The following is a 20,066-nucleotide window of genomic DNA, read 5'->3' as shown; positions in this document are numbered from 1 at the left end:
AATCCATCTGTCCCTTCCCACAATCAGGTTGTCACACGCTAGCCTTGAATGCAGAGGAAGTTTAAATAGCAACACAAACACTACCCAACATACACAGACGCATCCAAAATGCCCCTTAGCCAAGCAAGTAATATATTTACTGACATAACAAGTAAGATTCGTCTGTGAAACGTGAAGCTGCCACACGGCGAAGTACAAGTTCAGAATGTACAACAACCGTAGGTCAAATTAAATTTGGCTTTCGATCTTCAACACAAATCCTGAAATATGTCAGGTATATAGGTCAAGTAACTCCAACCGATGTCAGTGTCTGATCTGTTTTCACACGCTACGCGACATGAATATTCAACCCACCAGCAGAGTTAAAGATAATCTACTCCACTAATAAACATTACAAATTACAAATCCAACTTTCCGCTCTATATTATGCATATTGTGCGTTATATTGCATGGATAGTCACAGAGCTTCAGTTGTCCTATTTGGAGCATTTGACCTAACTGTTGTTGATAATAGAGCTCCATGTAGTCTCACAACAGCACAATTGAGCAGCTGTTGGGTCCGATCACGAGCAGCGTGTACACAGGCTCTCCTCCACTTGTCTCGTATATATTGCACAATGGCTGCATCTAAGCGACAGTATTTTGAGTACATTGTCATTGGCTGTGGAGGGATAGGCAGCGGAGCTCTATACTGGTTGTCAAAGCGTTCCAGCTCAGGTGAGACTTTTTTATTTAGATATTTAGTCGTGCTAGTTTGCTGTATTTGATAGTCAAGCATTTAGTAACTTGACGTTCGTGTACTGCTTTCAAAGTATATTATTACAAGTATTCAAGTATGATATGAATACTTGTTTCTTTGTGTATGTTGGGGGCAAGGGTGGCCCAGTCAACTAAGACTGGGCAGGGTTGCGTCCCTTAGGCTTGTGGAAAACATGAGATCGTGGGTTCGACTAAGTTTCTAGTTATGTCAGCTCCATACCAGTGCTTTTGGCTTTCGATACAGTACAAGACTTGCATCATTTCGGGATTTTCTCCCATGCGAATCTGAAACACAGTGATATAACTGAAATACAGTTCAAAGAGGGGTAAACCAAACCTATCACTCACTGTGATGATACATAGCATTTTTGTACATGAGGTGACATATGAATGACATGACGCTATATTTCTTCACCTTGCCTGATGACACATAAATAAAACTTCGTTTAACAAAATGTAATAAGTTACATCTATACTAAAACGTCAATGCCAGAGAATAATCTGTCTCGATTATCCTCCGAAACGAATTCCAGTGCGCGTCAAAGGCAAAATAGTGGTGAAAAGTATATAAATGTATAACTGAATATCAATAAGTTTTGTTGTGGATTTAGTGATGAAATACTATAATTATTTGAAAATGTAAAACCGAGAAAGTTAAAAAAAACCTTTACGACGGAAAATCTTTCTTTCAGCGATTCTCATTGTTACTGTGGTTTTCAGAGTAAAATCAATCTAAAAATATATAATCCTTAGAATATTTTCTTTTCTTCTCAAATAATATGTTTTATCTCATCTCATTACCTTAAAAAGACCGACAACGGAAGTGCCATTTCAAACAAGTGTGTAAGCTTCCAAACTGATACAAATATAGGTGTACGCCTTCCTTGACTATCGGTCCTGCTGCAATGACAATGACTTCTAACAAGAGGAAGTGATGTATTCTGTTTCAAAATCCTGAGGTAGTACACTGTAAATTTGTCAATGAAAACCTTACAGATCACTAGAGATGACATAACGAACCTTTCATAATTGTTTGCATCTATATTTCTTGGTTGTCTTTTCTCATACTTTTTTGTCTAATATAGAAACGGCAATGATGGCGGGAAACCAAACCAAACCAAAGTATACCCGTTTGGATACACAGGAAAGAACGATCTACTTTAATTCGATGGGAAAACGAAAAACAAAACAGCAAGAATTTATTCAGCTGAAAATGAATTCGAAAAAATGGTTCACTCCTTCACTCACTATTGTAATTATATATTAAGGCGTTGTATTTTTTATTTCAGTCCTTGGTCTCGAGCAGTTTTCTCTCGGTCATGAAAGAGGAGGCTCACAAGACGTATCGAGGATCATGTAAGTTTAGTACATCAGAGAACTGAAATTTACACAAAACTTTACATACATAGATGATGTACTAAATCACAATAATGTTATCATGAGTTACCACTTTGTTTCTAAGCAGTAACTTCAGTAGAGCGAATAATTGAATTTACAATGATAATGTATTCATGCACTGCAATGTCATTATGATTTGCTGCTACGCTTATAATCAATAGCTATAAAATATAGTGTATTCTTCACACTAAACATTAAGTGTTATTATTTTGAATCCCCCACGTCTTATCCCAGAGGCCAGTTGCACGAGGGGATCTCAGTGCAAAGATTATTGTAACTCGATTGACATTGGTTCATATAAGTTTGTATCGCTATTTTGCCTTTTACGCCGAATGGCATCTCTTTCGGCAGATAATCGAGGCGGATTATTCTAGAAATAAAAGGGTCAAAAGGTAAATGTACAGGTTATTGTTACAGCCGCCTGACGTACCATGATGACCGCTACACCCGACTCACCCCCGACACCTTCAAGGCGTAAGTGAGAGCGTGTTGAGTGAGTGAGTGAGTGAGTTAGTTGTGTTTAATGTTGCTTTCAACAGTATTCCAATAAAATCACGGTGTGTTGAAAGAAATCCCAAAGTGACAAAAGTCGCAGACTTATAGATAATTATAATGAACCGCTCAATTATTACTCGCCCGTGAAGAGATCAGCCGTTTAATAACAAGTGGTATTACACAGTGTTCAATACCAACACACCTGCTGATGTACTGTGGGAACATGTTTCACAAACAAATATTGAAAACACCACTTGGCTAATTCAACGACAGTGCGTGTAGAGATGACAGATCAATGAGAGGAGATCATGCACACTCGATGACAAGCAACCCTGTTGCTAGGCTTACGTCACATAGCATTGTTTCGCCGGTGTGTCTTGCAACATTACGTCATAGATATTCTGACGTGACTGTAAACTGTGAGGACAGACGTAAGTCTATGTTAAAGTATGGGAGTTCCAACGTTGTGGAACAGACTCCCGAATTCTAAAGATGGGCCGTTGTATGGTATTAAATTAATACGTGTAAACTTTTCACTCGTTTCATAACATTGGTATTACACGGGAGCAAGTTTATTATTCTATATTTATCAAACTGATCGAATCTGTGATTTCATCAAAGTGTCAGTTGGTCGTGTAAGTAGTAAATGCTGAAATTGTCCAAGAGCAGTTGGCGCCAGATAGAGCGCGAGTCAGGCCAGCAGGTTGTATGGATGACCGGGGGTCTGCAGCTGGCTAGGAAGGGACAGACTGAGGCCATCATGGAGAAGTACGCTGTAGCAATGGACAGGAACAACATCAAGTGAGTTATTATGTGTAGTGGGTGTCATGATAACACTTTCATTTTTGGTTCTATTCCGTCCTTGAGTACGCAGGTGCCTACAATTTGTATAATACTCGTCCTTTCCTCATCAGATACGACAGATTGTCAAACCTGCAACTGATGGCCCGCTACCCCCAGTTCACAATGGGTCCAGATATCGTGGGCTTGTACCAGGAGCAGGCGGGCCTCGTAGATGCTGCTGTGGGGAACGCTGTCCACATTCAGCTGGCCCGGGGAAACGGGGCTACAGTCCTAGAGAACTGCCCTGCTACCAGGCTCACTAGGGCCAACAACGGCAACGTCATTGTACGTACTTTACATGCCAAAAATATCAACGTCATTGAAGTACATTGCATGCTAAACATTAACGTCATTGTACGCACTTTACATGCCCAACATTAACGTCATTGTACGCACTTAACATGCTGAACATCAACGGCATTGTACGTCCTCTACATGCCCAACATCAACGTCATTTTACATTTCTTACATACCCAACACCAATGTCATTGTGCGCACTTTATATGCTCATTATCAACGTCATTGTACGCATTGATATGTCCAACATCAACGTCATTGTACGTCCTTTATATGCCCAACATCAACGCCATTTTACGTTTCTTACATACCCAACATCAACGTTATTGTACACACTTTACATGGTCAATATCAACGTCATTGTACGCACTTTATATGCTCAACATCAACGTCATTGTACGCACTTTATATGCTCAACATCAACGTCATTGTACGCATTGATATGTCCAACATCAACGTCATTGTACGTACTTTACATGCCCAACATCAACGACATTGTACGCACTTTATATGCTCAACATCAACGTCATTGTACGCACTTTATATGCTCAACATCAACGTCATTGTACGCATTGATATGTCCAACATCAACGTCATTGTACGTACTTTACATGCCCAACATCAACGACATTGTACGCACTTTATATGCTCAACATCAACGTTATTGTACGTACTTTACTTTCTCAATAGCAATGCATTGTACGTGCATGCTAAACATTAACGTCATTGTACGCACTTTACATGCCCAACATTAACGTCATTGTACGCACTTAACATGCTGAACATCAACGGCATTGTACGTCCTCTAATGCCCAACATCAACGTCATTATACATTTCTTACATACCCAACACCAATGTCATTGTGCGCACTTTATATGCTCACTATCAACGTCATTGTACGCATTGATATGTCCAACATCAACGTCATTGTACGTACTTTACATGCCCAACATCAACGTCATTGTACGCACTTCACATGCTGCACAGCAACGTCATTGAATTACATTACATGTTGAACATCAACGTTATTATTGTACGTCCTTTATATGCCCAACATCAACGCCATTTTACGTTTCTTACATACCCAACATCAACGTTATTGTACACACTTTACATGGTAAATATCAACGTCATTGTACGCACTTTATATGCTCAACATCAACGTCATTGTACGCACTTTATATGCTCAACATCAACGTCATTGTACGTACTTTACTTTCTCAATAGCAACGTCATTGGACGTACTTTACATGCTCAATAGCAACGTCATTGTACGTACTTTACATGCCAAAATATCAACGTCATTGAAGTACAACATGTGCTCAACATCAACGTCTTTGTACGTACTTTACATGCTCAATAGCAACGTCATTGAAGTACATTGCATGCACAACATCAACTTCATTTAAGTATATTACATGCTAAACATCAATGTCATTGTACCCAGGGTACCTCTTGTCATACAGTCTTGTGGGGAGTGTCTTGTCATTCTGATTCTTTATGCATAGATCTAAATTTGAAACAGAGAAAGCGGCCTCAGTGGTCTCCTTTATTTCTAGTTCAGGTGGGTAAATCAGTGGAACGGAATTAGCTATTTGATGGTTATTGAACGATATTCAGATCATGGGTATACCTGAAGTTAAACTACTTGGCCAAATTACCTTGGTTTGACTTTGCCAATCCGAGCAGAAATTCTGATTCATGTGCATCAAGAAACAGATCAGCAAGAAGGGAGCGCAATCGGTGCCCTTGAGGATGGCAACTTCTTGACTAAATGTCTTTCCCCATATCACATATTGTTTGCTCAGAAAATTTCAGATGGCATTTGCTTTCATTTTTGACAAATTAACCTGAACTCTGAAGATAGATATGTAACTATACCTATGGTCACCACGTTTTGTAAGTAAATAACCATGGATCAAGGAATGAAGTTTTCCCAAAAGTCTGACATGTGGGATAGTGGTGTACGAAGTTGCATGTTGCAAAGTTGTACATGACATGCTCAAAATCAACGCCATTGTACGTACGTTACACGTTGACCGAAAAAGTAATTTCACGTCCTTAACTTGCTAAGCTGTAATGCCATGTATGTACAACTTATCTTGAAGTATACACAGACGAACCGTGACTGACGCCCAAGTGAGCCCTCATATTATAATATCTTCAAACGCATTTGCATATATCATTGTAGACTAAAGCATAAAGACAAACAATTTCAGCTCTTTATCATATAGATATATTTGACCGATATCGGTTGATAAAGTTTCCCATTTCTTGCTGAACAGGAAAATCCAGGTTTTGTGGGTGTTGACTGAGCTTATCATTGTTAGGTTAACACAACGAAGGGCGTATTCGAGTGCCGGAAGGTGATAGTGACGGCAGGGGGGTGGCTCAACTCGGTCCTGGGGACAATCGGCGTCCACGTCCCCGTCACCGTCACACAGGAGCAGGTGACGTACTACGCCACGCCGCACATGAAGGAGTTCACAAAGGAAAAGTGAGTAGAAACACTGAACATGACTTGCTGGATGGTCTCCTTGATATCATTGTCTAGCTTAGAACTCCGAGAGGTAATACTACACTTCTTAATATTGCACAAAACAGAAGCTCTGATTTAAGTAACGAAACGTTATGGGTTTGTAAATTCAGAGCATAAAAAACTAGGAATGAAACATGATCGCTCAAAACTAGGCAGCCCATTCGTTCCTATATGGTCGTATTTAAAAGACAAAATCAAATCCGTCGAGAGTAATGTAGAGGATAAAAAACCCTGTATAAGGGTTATACTCAGGATCTAAAACCCAAGGGGAAGAGGGGCGAGGGACAAAAAGATCTGTGATCGAAGCCTCGAAAAATACTAGAACGCCGATTTTCAATTGTTGTACATTTCCCAACATTTTCTAACATTTCCAAGTGTTCCTTCTGTACGAAAGGCATCAGTGGCTCGGTTGGCAAAAATCAATAATGGTCTGCAATGCGCACATATTGGTTTTGGCACCGAGGATCAGGTAATATACCAAGAAAGCCAATGCAGGTGTGACAGATTACCATGTTGAGGGTAGCAGTAGTGAAGACCTGCCAGAGAAGGAATGTGATCATGATGTTTGCACTACTTCAGCCGAGTGCAGGTTATTAAGATGTTTATACAAATGAACACCAGAGGCGACGAACATAGTTGAACCCTGGAAAAAGCATCATTGGAGATCATTATATGGATATCTTAAATCTCTGAAAACAATAGACGCGATACATTTGGCTTCTAAGTTGTGACACGTACTCAGCATACTGTTATCTTTGCCACCTCTAATTTAAACCTTTCCGAAAATGTCCCCATATTTATTAATTGCACAATGTTTTACACCACACACGACATACATCTTCTCGTTACAATACGCTTGTAGCATGACAACGTATACTTTACGTTCACTTTTAATCCATGTTGATGGTGTTCCAGGAAATTATCACTTTAAAGTATACACTATATCAAGCAAAAATGCGTTTGGTTCTACAAACCAAAGTAAACTATATACATGTGTAACTTATAACCCTAAAGACCACATGCACAAAGTTCTTTTTGTGCTGCAGAAGGTGTAAGAATATGTTAATGTATAGCAGTGACAATTCTGTATATTTGCAGAAAGTATTTGAGTGAAGCCGAATTAATACCAAGTGGATTCTTAAGTATTTGTTTGAATGTTGGCCTTAAATTATTATGCTTAGTTTAACTTTGGTAAACCTTGGGTTTCCCTCAAACTGACATCCTGTTACAATCCACCTCAATGACTCACTCTCAAAAGGATAACGCCTTTGCAACACGCCAGTTTTAAGGAAGTTTGACAAAGTAAATGCATTCGACAAATCCCTCATGGTCCTGATTATGTCATGACTTAACTACAAGTTGAAACACTCTGTGATAGGTACCCCATTTGGATTTTTCACTGCCCCCGTTACGACATCTACGCCCTCCCCATCCACGGAAACACGGGGTCGAAGATCGGGATCGACGCTGGAGGCAACGTGGTAACCGCCGAATCGAGGACATTTGAGCCGAATCCTGCTCGGGAGCGGACCTGTACTGAGCTGTTGGAGGAGATTTGTCCTAAGGTAGATGTCCCACTGCTCAATAACCTTAACTTCAATGATACACTAATGATAACCACATACACAAACATTTCTAAGATGTAATTGCTTGGAACTGGTAATTTAGTTTACATGATTGGGTCCTTTTCACAAGGCGATTGTAGTGTTACGACTATCTATCGCAATTCGAGTATCTCCATGTACTCTTTGCAAAAAGTAGATTATGAAATATAAATGTCAATGCCAAGTATAAGACAAACGCCTCATACATGCGCATGGTGTCATTACTGATTTTGACACTTTCAGGGAAGGTCGATAATCTATGTGGACCCTTTATGTCTGTCAATCTTATTGATTCTGATTCCACACAGTTGTGATTTATCCAATTCATTCAATGTTTGTGTATAAACTAGCGATGCGGCGTCTATAGGCATACTGGAAACAGCGCGCAGTGGCCAATACGTTCTAGTTTCTCAGTCTTTGATTAGCAGACTATGGAACACCCAAAATGGTGACGGTCGACCCCGTTCAGGCATCCCAGGTCAAAGACAAGAGTACAGGATCAATTGATCCGAAACCAGGCTTTACGAAATCGAACCCAAACGGCGAATCAAATTCCTACAAACTTTCATCAGGCTACTGGAGTACGAGCTTTGGGTCAGACGATTAGAAATAGTCTACATGCTGCTCATGTCCATGCTTGACGGCCACGCGTTCTGCTGCACCTTACAAATCGTCTTATTGCCAACAGACGTCAATGGTGTACACAACGTCGAAAGTGGAGTAGTCGTCGCTAGTCTCGTGTTTTCAGATTAGTGCCGATTCACTTTGCCCTTCCTTGATAGGTCAGACTTCTGTATCTGTATGCTTATTGTCATCATTTCTGTATCTCGAAGCCCCGGCATCCCGATGCTGACTCTTTGCACAATGACAGCTGAGTGTATCCAGCTTCCTGCGTTTTCATCATGATTCTGTCTTCAGTTGATAGTTAAACGCATGTATGCTAGTTTGCATGCTGATTTGTGTTTGGTGTTTACAGTTCTTGGGACCAATCCTTCAGACCAAGACCTGCCTCTACACCATGCCTCCAGACAGAAACTTTGTGGTTGACACATGCTCATACAAGGGCTGGTCTGACGTCATCGTTTGTTGTGGAGCTGGACATGCGTACAAGTGAGCACTCCTTGGAATACATCATCTGGCGTGTAGTGACCATATTTAGGATTATATTCAGGCACATTCTGGGTGTAAGACCTGTTCCATATTATTTGTAACTACATTCATAGACTGGCACAGAAAGTTTGATCCACGTGTGTATGACCATAGATAGGAGCGTGAGAAGATGTCAGGATGTTGGATTATTCAATATGGGCTGTCTTTTCTCTTATCCATAGAAGATAAATGCAGTCGGACCCCCTTATCTCGAGATCCTTTATCTATAATGTACCAGATCCCGAACATATTTACGATCCGACTGCCTTTTTATATAAATACATACAATACAATTTCATAACTCGAATTCGAGATAAAACCACATAGCTCTATCTTGAAACTTGGAATCCGTCTTAAAACATGTCCGTCTCCCCTCGTTCATCTTAACCATAACTTCCATGAATGTTCATTTTTCAGATTTGCAAGTCTGCTTGGAAAAGTCCTGAGCGAGCTCGCCGTTGACGGCCGTACCCAGTACGACATCAGTCAATTCAACATCACCAGAGACGCAATTCAGGATCCCACTTTCAAACCAACGTTTTTCATGGGGAGTGGTATGGAGGCGAAACTATAGAGAAGAGGCTGCTTATTTTCCGTTCTTCTCCCACCAGGCTTTCCCGTATAGAGACAGTTAACACGCCCATGTAATTGTAAATAAAATATATAGCGTGTGAATCATATTTTATGGAACGGAACCATCATTCAATAATGGAAACATTCTTGTTGGTCTTTGTTCATAATACGAACATATCATATTTTCAAGCAAAGTATAATGTCTTATGTTTACTTCAGTAGTAATAAATTTTGTAAAATCTTAACTTGTTTGGTATGGATTCAAATGTAAAACATATTGGAACTCATATTTTAGTGAATGCGAAGTCACCTATTCATGTATTCATGGGAAATTTGGTGTGTGTCTGTAATCAGGCAATTCATATTTTGACGTTGACCCTTTGACCTATAAGCATTGATTACTCAGTCATCCCTCTTGTCATTGAGACTGCTGTATATTTCTTTGTCACTCAGATGAGGTGGTATCACAGGTCTCTTATATTTCAAAATGGGATGGGTAAATCAGTGGGAGGGAATGTATTGGCTGTTCGACTAGTATTGAACAATGTCAAACGAATCTGATTCTTATTAAACTTCTTGGACAAATCTCCTTCTTTTGACTTTGCCAATCTGAGCAGAAATTCTGATTAGCAAGGAGGGGAGCACATCTGATGCCCATGGGGATGACTACTTCTGGCCTAAATGACCTCATAGATGTTGTCTACGATGAAGTCCACCATTTCAAATATTGTTTCCTCAGTAAACTCCAGATGACGTTTGCTTTCATTTTTGACAAACAGTCCTGAACCTTTGAGATAGATGTGTAAATGGATATATCGCATTTGGTGACAAATGCCACATGGATCAGGGGGTTAAGTTTTCCTCAAGGTTGCCGTGTCGGAGAGTGGTGTACAAATTCCCATGGGAATTCACATGGTATTAATTCAATTTATTTTAAGTACTTTCTGTTGATATGAAAAAAGTCCTTCCTTGGTGGTACTAAAGATTATGGTTAATCTTTGAGACAAGGATTAGGTGATAGATTTTCTGTCCCAGCGATATATCTCTTTGTTCACATTTGTATGAAGCTTTTGAATCCAGTACAAAAGAGAAACGGACATGCTGTAAGGTTTGAGAGTCAGGCAAAGTGTTGATAATTAAGCAACCGAAAAAAACCTGATGATATTAAAATGTATATTTTTTGTCAGCCTGAAATAGTTTTGTTCTGTATTGTTGAGTTTGCAGAGTATAGATGTATCGTGGCTGTTGCACTACATAGTAATCACATGACAGAGATACACCTATTGGCACGTCTTTGAAGTAGGGATGCGCACCCCACGCCACCTACTCCCATCTGGATCCATCAGTGCCTCGATCAATGAGGGTTTAGGAAACAGTTCAAAAATACTATGTCCGACAAAAACATAATCCTTTAAGTTTTGAGACATGCCTTCAAACACCCGTTTGCTTTCGAGAAACCATTAAAATTTGAATAACATATACTTTCATTTGTCTTTTATGATATAAAATTAGGAATATTTCAAAGGTAAGAGGGATTTCTTTCAAGCGGCAGACAAATTTATATCATGACATTGGCCGGACTTCAGAAGTGTAAGGGGGCACGGGTGGCCCAGTCGTCTAAGGCGCCGCGATTCGCTGTGCAGAGTTGCGTCCATTGGGCACGCCAGAAACCTATGATTGTGGGTTCGAATCCCGGTTCGCCCCGATTATGTTTCTAGGTTTGTCAGCACCATACCCGTGCTCGTGGGTTTCACCGAAGTGGTAAACGTCTTAGACCTGCATCACTTCGGGCTTTCCTTCCACATTCCTCACTCACTCACTCACTCAGAAGTGTAGTCATAGACTTTGTTTCTGAATAGAACAAATTTTAAATTTTGCAAATAGCTTGTAGGTCCACATGTGTGTGAATTAAAATTTATAATGACATCGCAATCATGGTCACGTCTCTTCCGAAAAGAAGCCATCTCAATTTCTCATATCATCCAAAGAGTGTTTATGAAGAAGATGTCACCAGTGATGAAATGCATTACAGTATGGGGGCTTCTTGCAGTAAGTTTGAACGGGTATTAATGTGAAAAGCATATTCAAAAGGATTTTACATTTACATGACACGAATCAAGGATATTCGTTCGCCAATACATGTTTTATTTATCAACAGTTTTGGCCATTTTATAAGAAAAACTGTATACAAATGAAAATTAACAGTGCTTAAGTTGGGTAGGGTTAGGTGAGTCTGTGACGGGTTGGTTATTGTAGAACTAGGGCCAGATTGCTGCGGTAGTTGTATATATGTGCTTCTCTGTATACTCAGTGCTTTGTGTTTAGAATAACGATAGAAGTAAAAACAATTCTTTTTCTACACTCATTTATTTCTGTCAATTCATCAGCCTTCTGCCATGTTAATCGTACCCTGGGACCCCCGTCGAGATTGCAAATCCTTCAACATTAGCTGTGCCCCCAAATCTTTCCAGGAGCCTTAATTAAGCAAAAAGCAGTGCAAAAACTCACAACCAATGGAGTTACAAATACTCAGGAGTTCTAGGAGTGTCATCTGCCACACTAGCGCTTCATATAAAGTGGTGTAATGTTATGCTATTGAAAATAATAACATAATATTTGGCCGTTCGCTTGATCAATCATTACAAATGTATTGACAAAACCCATACCTAGCCACAGGAGACAGGGCGACACGCCCTAAAAGGGTCAAGTAACAATGCCAATATCGGGAGTGACCACCATTTGCACAGGCGAGGCCGCGGCGACGCATTGAAAACAAATGTCAACCAAAGAATAGCCCAACTGAGCATCTGGCCCTGTCGTAGGCGCCGGTCCATCTCATCCCAGACATGCTCTATGGAGTAGAGGTCTAAGGTAACGTACGCCATTCAAACTGCCATACTCCCCTGAGTTGTGATGTCATCCCATACCATTCTAAACTGACGATGTTGAGTAACGCAAGCCTCTCTCAAAAGTTCTCCTGGACATCTGTAGACCCTTGCACGACCATCAGAGATTTCCAGGTGAAACCTGGGCTCATCTGTGAACAGTATACTGTCCCAGTCTCATCTTCTGAACCCGAGATGCTGTCGACACGAAGCCATCCATGCCTGGCCGTGACGTGGAAGCAAAACTGGGCGTATTGCTGGAAGTAGGGGCCGGAAATTGTGCTCCCTGAACCAGTTGCATACGGTTCTGTCATTAATCAACCCAGGAGCTGTCCCAGTTGTTAAAGTGGCAGTTTGGCATCGATTCCATAGATGTACCAAGCGAATATGGTTTTCTTCTTGACGTGACGTGACGTGACACGTGGGCGACCGGCATAAAGCAGGTCGTGAGTGCTGAGATGCTAAAGATAACGTTTCCAAAGAGACTGTGTGTTTTTATGAACTTCGTTTTGCTCCATTCGTGTTTACAGCATACCCACTGCACGCAGTTGTTGATTATAAGCTTTGCGTTGCGAGAGCATTATTCAAGGTTAAACCAAACTGTCTGAGTATCATGCTCCCAACAAACATGCAAACATCCAAATTGTGTGCTGTGCATTAATCACGACCTTAAAGTCGAGCAGATGTATTCATGAATATGAATTGAAAGATGTATTATATGATTTCAGAATAAATTTATTTTTATTGAACTTTATATGAAGCACAGTTACTTTTCCCTGAAGTGTAATAAAGTCATTAGATGTTAAACGAAGCGTGTGTGTATTCTTTGGTACTGTACCGACAATCAACAGTCAGTTGGTCTCCTGCGATGTGTCAGGAAACAAAAACATAAATAGCCTTGATGCAATTATCGTTTATACGAGCCAACACACAGACACTGTTCACAATAGTTCTTCAGAATATACTGAAAATCGAAGAGTAATAACTAGTGCCATTATGTAGCACCGCCAATCATTAGTTCCAGTCATATCAAATCAGTCTATAGTTCTGCTGTCACTAGTTTCTTAATTACATTTTCTATATTGGAAATGTGACATCAGCAAATATCACAAAGGTGCGGCTTCAGACACTGCATTCACAGCAACTCCACCCTCAGAGTATTGCTCCATGGTTAGGAATAACGCTTTTCACAATTCCAGGCAAGCTTTTTTTTCACAGATAGTCACCATACATACGTCGGGTGAGCAGAGTACAAAGTACCATGTATATGAAGTCGTTTGTTTCTGAATCTCTTAAGATGAGAAAATTTACTCAATATTCAGCTTCGGTACTTTTAGGATGGCGATTCATTCACATGGGTAAGTATGACATCATGCTGCAATGGCCTCCCCTTCCTTACCCACAAACTCCTTTTTCAGATACCCCTACGTATCACCATGTGCCAGTCCCTCGTGTTTTTTATGTGTTCACTTGTGACTTGTGTGATGTGCATGCCAATATCCTTCTTTTACAAAACCAGGGGCGGTCGGGTAGCCTAGTGGTTAAAGCGTTCGCTCGTTAACGCCGAAGACCCGGGTTCGATTCCCGACATGGATACAATGTATGGAGCCCATTTCTGGTGTCCCCCGCCGTGATATTGCTGGAATATTGCTAAAAGCGGCGTTAAACCATACTCACTCTCACTCACTCACTTTTACAAAACCACGGATCCTTCGCTGTGCAATGAAAATCTTTCTCCACTTCCACCTGCCTAAGGAATTTATTTTTCATAACGTTTTCAATGGCAGTTTCAGGGGTAGGTATCAACCTGGCTCTGAACAAACCAAGCACACAAATCAGCACTTGGGAGTCCGCTAACGCCAGCCGGGCAGTGGATGGGAACAGCGACCCACACTACCCGAACGGGTCCTGCACTGGCACTAGGCATCAGACACCGTCAGAACCTTATCTGTGGTGGCAAGTGGACCTTGGCTGCTCTCTCTTTGTTTCAGAGGTAGTCATCACAAACAGAAACTTTGCTGGTTGGTCAATTTTCTCACAACTTTTTAAGTTTTCATTTTTATGTTAGTATTCCTGCTATATAAGAGCGTAACCCCTCAATTTATATACTACTAAAAAGAACTTAAGGAACATCCTATTCTCTCATATTACTTTATATAATGTGTCATGGCATAATATATTAACTATAGTAATAGGAAAAAATCCGGTGGTGCTTAACCTTTGATTTATCCAGATTCCTTTCTGTTCCTCTCAAGGTTAACAAAACTTCGCACTGCAGAGAGAACATAGCCCCTCATGAAACTTGCGTTCTTACTAGCATATGTTTTTAATGTGGTGTATACAGTTAAATTCTGTTTCCACAAATACTAAGGAAAAAGGATTTCTTTTCATGGTCAACGCTTCCTTGTCAATAGGCATTCCTTATAACTCAACCACTCAATTTAACAGGAGGGTTTTCGAAATACAGACAATGTCCTCACACAGCTTTGTCTATATCATGAACATGTGTTCATGAATCACTATCAAAAAGTTTTGTTACCAGTTTTTCGCGAAGAGGTGAGCGTAACTGCCCCTCCTGTGGCACCCACCACAAACACATGTAAAAACAGTTCATTGTTAACCTGAGGGAATTGCATCGGACATCATTATTGTCACTGATGCGACAAATTTGGATATATCTGGATACTCCACATGACTAGTTTTTGAAGCTTTACTTGTAAACCTGAACAGACAACTTTTGAGCAAGAATCGTATGGCACTCTTTTAAACCTTCATAGCAAACCCATGCTCGATTGAGCCTCAAAGGCTGTGAAATTTAGACACCAAAGACTGGAGCAGCTGGACAATTTCTTGACTTAAAGGGAAAGTTGAAGTCATCCCCTCTTGTCATACAATTTGTCACGCTGAATCTTTATGCATAGATCTATAGATGAAAAAGAATGAGGTCTCTTTTATTTTATTACTGGTTCAGGTGTTTAAGTCAGAGGAGGGGAATTGGCAAAAGTCAATCAAGTTTATAACAGAAGTAAGTCAGACGGTTTAGTGCGCGAATGAAGTCACGAGTTCCAACCTCTCATATCATCCGAGGAATTCGAATTATATTCAAAGTGCAAGATAATATTTGCATTTGTTCGTATGTGTTGGGAATGTCTGCTTTCTTTTGCTATCCAACGCTAAATACATCACTGATGCACCGAAACACATCATCAGTAGTAATATGGCTGTCTCAATATCGATATTTGTGTTGGTAAATGTAAATTTAAATTTAAATGTAAATTTTGGTAAATGTTGAGCACAGCACATTGAATTCACACCAGGGCGGCAGAGTTACAGAGGGCATAATATAAGCATTATAAGTTAAGCAGATGTTTCTAAACCTTTGTGCATATTAGTTTTAGTTTTAGAGTTTTTTAGAAATTTGATCATAAATCCTATAGGTAATGTCAGAAAATGACATTTATATATCGGAAGTTCTTTGCGAGCCAACACACACAGTTTACGGGCAAACTGCTTCAATAATGTTATTAAAATAGAAATTTATGGGACTGTTTATGCACTCATGTATGAGTAAGTGATCTTAGGAAGTATTAAAGGGTGCTCAGTCTTTGTACTTGCACATTGCATCATTGACATTGAAATCTTTTTTGTCAAACCAAGGTGAACGTCTTCATGATTTCGACATCCTCCTGGCTGACAACGTAACGATGAACGAGGCCCTCGTCTGTCGCCACTACCCGGGCCCGCTGGGGACGGGCCTGACAGAGACTCTACCCTGTCGCTCCCCCCTCAGTGGACGCTACCTGCGGGTACAGATCCCCTGGAATAACAATACAGACATGCTCACGCTGTGCGAAGTCCAAGTCATAGGGGTTCCAAACAGTATGTTGTTGTTTGTTCTTCTAAAGTGAATATGCATTGCGTTTTTGATGTTGTTTTTCTACAGATATGTCCAATGTAACTGTTGTTTTATCTTGCACTTATACGTCATATTGTATCATGTAATTCATTTATGTGTCGATCAAAGGTGATTTCTATAGCAGTGGTTTAATTTCGTCTTCCAGGTATGACATTTAGTCGTAACATCAACACACGAGTCACCTCTAACAAGCTGAGAATGATGACGTCATCGCTCAAAATGTGCGCCCGGGCATGCCAGGAGGGGCTTCAGTGTGTGGGTTTTAATTTCTCCCCCTTGGCTGCCAACATTTCCAACTGCGAGCTGCTGGCCTCGACCATTAATGTCGTCACCGACGCCGACTGGAATCTCTATGTCGCCAACGACTTTTGCAACTGCTGAGGCTGACACTTTTGGAAAAGGATTATCTAATATTTTCGGAAAGCCTTTCTGTCACTACTTGGTTGAGATTGAGACTATTTGAATAATATCCAAATGTCTCTATGCTATACCTGATTTATGTAGCTATCATCATACAAAATAAATGAATGTGATGCCAATACTATTTGTATGACTCAACATACTGCTCCATGACATACAATTCATTGCTACTGATGGAACCACAACAATTGTTTCAGAACACCCAACATGTCCAGTGAACAATTGTTTTTAACTATTTGATATGACAATCGGATGTAGCTAATGTATTTTATTGACCTAAATGACAAAATATATATGTACAAAAGTACATTGATAAATCGAACTGAAAATATGTGAACATGAAAAAAATCAAAAGAGTGATTCGAACAGTTTCCTCAACAGGTAGGTAGTGATGAATAAAATAATTAAATGAAAGAAATGTGCTTTTAAAACGTGTCCTTTAATGATACGTCAAAGGGTAACTTCTTTGTCAACACTCAACTGAAAGTTTGAGTGGCTTTGACACTCGCATCAGACTCTGTGCCGAGAACACACATGTATGTTATTCCAGGGGCATTAATATTCGAGGTACAGTTCTAATCTGAAGTATCTTCATATACAAGATTTACAATATTACTGGTGGGGATACGGAATGCTGGGAGGCCTTTCCACAGAAAATAATTGGCATAATATTTGCTTTTACCGACAGATATCCGTGAAAAGCATGACATCTGAAATATAATTCATTACGCCAGGGAACCAGGAATGTAACAATTACTGCTTTGAAATTTCATATTTTTGCCGTTGACCTTTGTTTAGTTTTCCCATTGTTTCCATTTAGTTTCTTGTCGTCCGTTTGTATGGGGGTTTGATAATGCATACACAATTTAAATTGTTGCACAAAATAACTTCACGTACGAAAACTCCTTGAACGAACGCTATTTATATATTGGCTTGGTTTAAACAAACACTGGATCAACGGACGCACTGAAAGAAAACCAAAAGAACAACGTAGGTTGAAAAAGAAACATCAAAAGAAAATGTGAAAATAGTTTCAAATGCCTTCAAACCCAAATAAAGAAATGCCGAAATAAAATCACGGAGTTTATTGAGGAATTACTGTACTTCTCGACTCTCGACAATCCATCAGCCGGAACAATAGATATTGTTATACAATACTCCTGTTTTGGTAACATGATGTGGAGTCTTCCTACAGGCGAATGTGTACCAGTGATAGTAGATGTATCCTTCTTTAACAACTGTCACGGGACTCTGAGTGAAGAACTTTCACGAAACTTTAAATAAACAACCAGAGCAACTAATAGTATTGACTTTACCTCGTGCCCGGCTATTTGTACTGAGACTAGTTATTTCTAGCCTTTTACTGACTCTCGAGGAAATATTGAATAAAACATTTACCCTAATTTTACACTCACGTCCCATTCTCAGCTCTCGGCTGTCCCTTGTGGATTCTGGGGAAGAATAGGTCCTCAGTAATCAAGGTTTGTCATAAAAGCTGAATGAAGACGGTTGGGGAGGGGCAGGCTCGTTGACTTGGCGTTTCTTCGTGACGTAAAGAAATGGGCTTTCTTAATTATAATCATAACCCACAGACCGCCTTTAATCCCAACCGTACACTGCTTTCTCTGTAAAAATATGTTTTGATGTGCACAACTTCATTCAATCTGATCATGCATTGCAAAGCATTAACACAAATATATGCACAGCTCGACGTGTCATGTCAGACTCATCGTGATCATGAAAATGCCCACCTATATAGGATTCCGGCAGGTGTAAAAATGTTCTCTGGTAGTCACCATGCAGGAATTATTCATACTCGGCAACTATGGTGAACACCCTATCCCCTTCTCTATATTCCTCCATATTTCAATTAGGAACAGGGTCGGGCCCACACTTCAACACAGGTTACATGAGGTGTCTCCTTTCGCTACTGACTTTTTTCGAAATATGACTCACCAAGCAGTAGATGGCTGAAAGCCTTCTAGCGCATAACGTGGCAACCTTAAGTTTGTATTCTCCCCACGGGTCTGAGAATGAGTGGGAACTGATCCATTGAAGGGGTATCAATAATGTACCATTCGAAGCATTAAATTGGTAAATTGAAGCTGATGCGTTATATAAATAGACTTTATACATTGTTGTTATTATTATTTATAGATTAAAATAAAAAATACAGCAAAGGGGGTTTGGGTGATCCTGGCACAGTCAGGCTCATCATCAGCTCAGGTCCCTCTCTACGCAGCCCAGACAGCGAATGGGACTTCTACCAGGAAGTGCTGCCTTGTCAAACACACCCAGAGAATGTGAAGACTCCCCAACACTGCAGCCTTCTGCATTACACAGATTGTCAGAAGGGCTGTATCCCTGGAACAATGGGGAGTAGGACAACTTGGTATTTGGAATGCAAGCGTGAGATTTCGAAAGTGAGGTCTGAATATTTGCCATGTTTTTCCTGAATCTTGTCAATCACATTAGGGTCAAAAGGGACAGAATATTCAATAATATATATGATTTCATTGGACTTATAAAAAAGGACAAGGTTAGGTTTATTAGCCTGGATAGGTCTAATGCTGTATACGGGCCTATTTCAAAGTAATTTTGTATTTATCATTTTCCATGACTCCCTCTACATATTTGGGGTCGTACCATGGGTGGACCTATGTGTCAAAACCACAAACATAGAGAAGACGGTAATAAAATGATCGAGCCATTCCATCATATTGCTTAAGATACTGTGTTTGTGCCAAAGCTGGGCATCCAATGACAATGTGTTGGGCAGTCTCATTTCATTTCTACATTTCACATTTACATTTTGATGCAAAATCACACATTCATGGTTTCGAGTGGGAAGTGATTGGTCTTGACCAGCAAACAGAAAGCCTTTTGTTTCACTTTTCAGGCCACCCGAATCCATAAAAACGATTATCTTTCACGCATTCAAGAAGTAGACTTCAGTTGTTGCGTCCAGTATATTCTTGGGCGTATTCTGTGCCTCCCCCTGGGGCAAGTCCCATCTCCAGTTGGTTGGTTTGTATACCGGAGGGAGGCTGACTGGGCTGTGGAGTTGTAAGATGAATTTCTTCTTGGCGTTCTGTAACCCAGTTTTGAACCAGGGAGGTAAGCCCTAACTGGGTGATGTACGTTTAGCTCAGGGAATAGATCTCCTTAACTAGGCCCACCACCGAGA

The 20,066-nt window shown here is 40.3% G+C and overlaps 2 protein-coding genes across 2 annotated transcripts; both read left to right on the top strand.

The window, feature by feature from the left end:
• The first annotated feature begins 468 nt into the window (after positions 1–468).
• On the top strand, positions 469–10,847 carry LOC124138887 (monomeric sarcosine oxidase-like). The gene is made up of 9 exons (XM_046505774.2): positions 469–717; positions 2,049–2,115; positions 2,575–2,631; positions 3,322–3,453; positions 3,567–3,780; positions 6,124–6,290; positions 7,711–7,897; positions 8,913–9,046; positions 9,503–10,847. Exons 1-9 carry the CDS (start codon positions 618–620, stop codon positions 9,657–9,659), a joined length of 1,215 nt encoding a protein of 404 aa, XP_046361730.2. The 5' UTR covers positions 469–617; the 3' UTR covers positions 9,660–10,847.
• Positions 10,848–14,323: 3,476 nt separating this feature from the next.
• Positions 14,324–16,907, top strand: LOC124138973 (fucolectin-4-like). Its single transcript, XM_046505905.2, has 3 exons — positions 14,324–14,564; positions 16,201–16,422; positions 16,605–16,907. The coding sequence occupies exons 1-3, from the start codon at positions 14,324–14,326 to the stop codon at positions 16,838–16,840; spliced, it is 699 nt and encodes a 232-aa protein (XP_046361861.1). The 3' UTR covers positions 16,841–16,907.
• The last annotated feature ends 3,159 nt before the right edge of the window (positions 16,908–20,066 follow it).

The sequence above is a fragment of the Haliotis rufescens genome, unplaced genomic scaffold, assembly GCF_023055435.1.
Source record: "Haliotis rufescens isolate VD_foot unplaced genomic scaffold, xgHalRufe1.0.p SCAF_19, whole genome shotgun sequence".
Classification (NCBI taxonomy): domain Eukaryota; kingdom Metazoa; phylum Mollusca; class Gastropoda; order Lepetellida; family Haliotidae; genus Haliotis; species Haliotis rufescens.
Note: the sequence above shows the minus strand (reverse complement) of the source record. Positions and strands in the feature narration are given on the sequence as shown.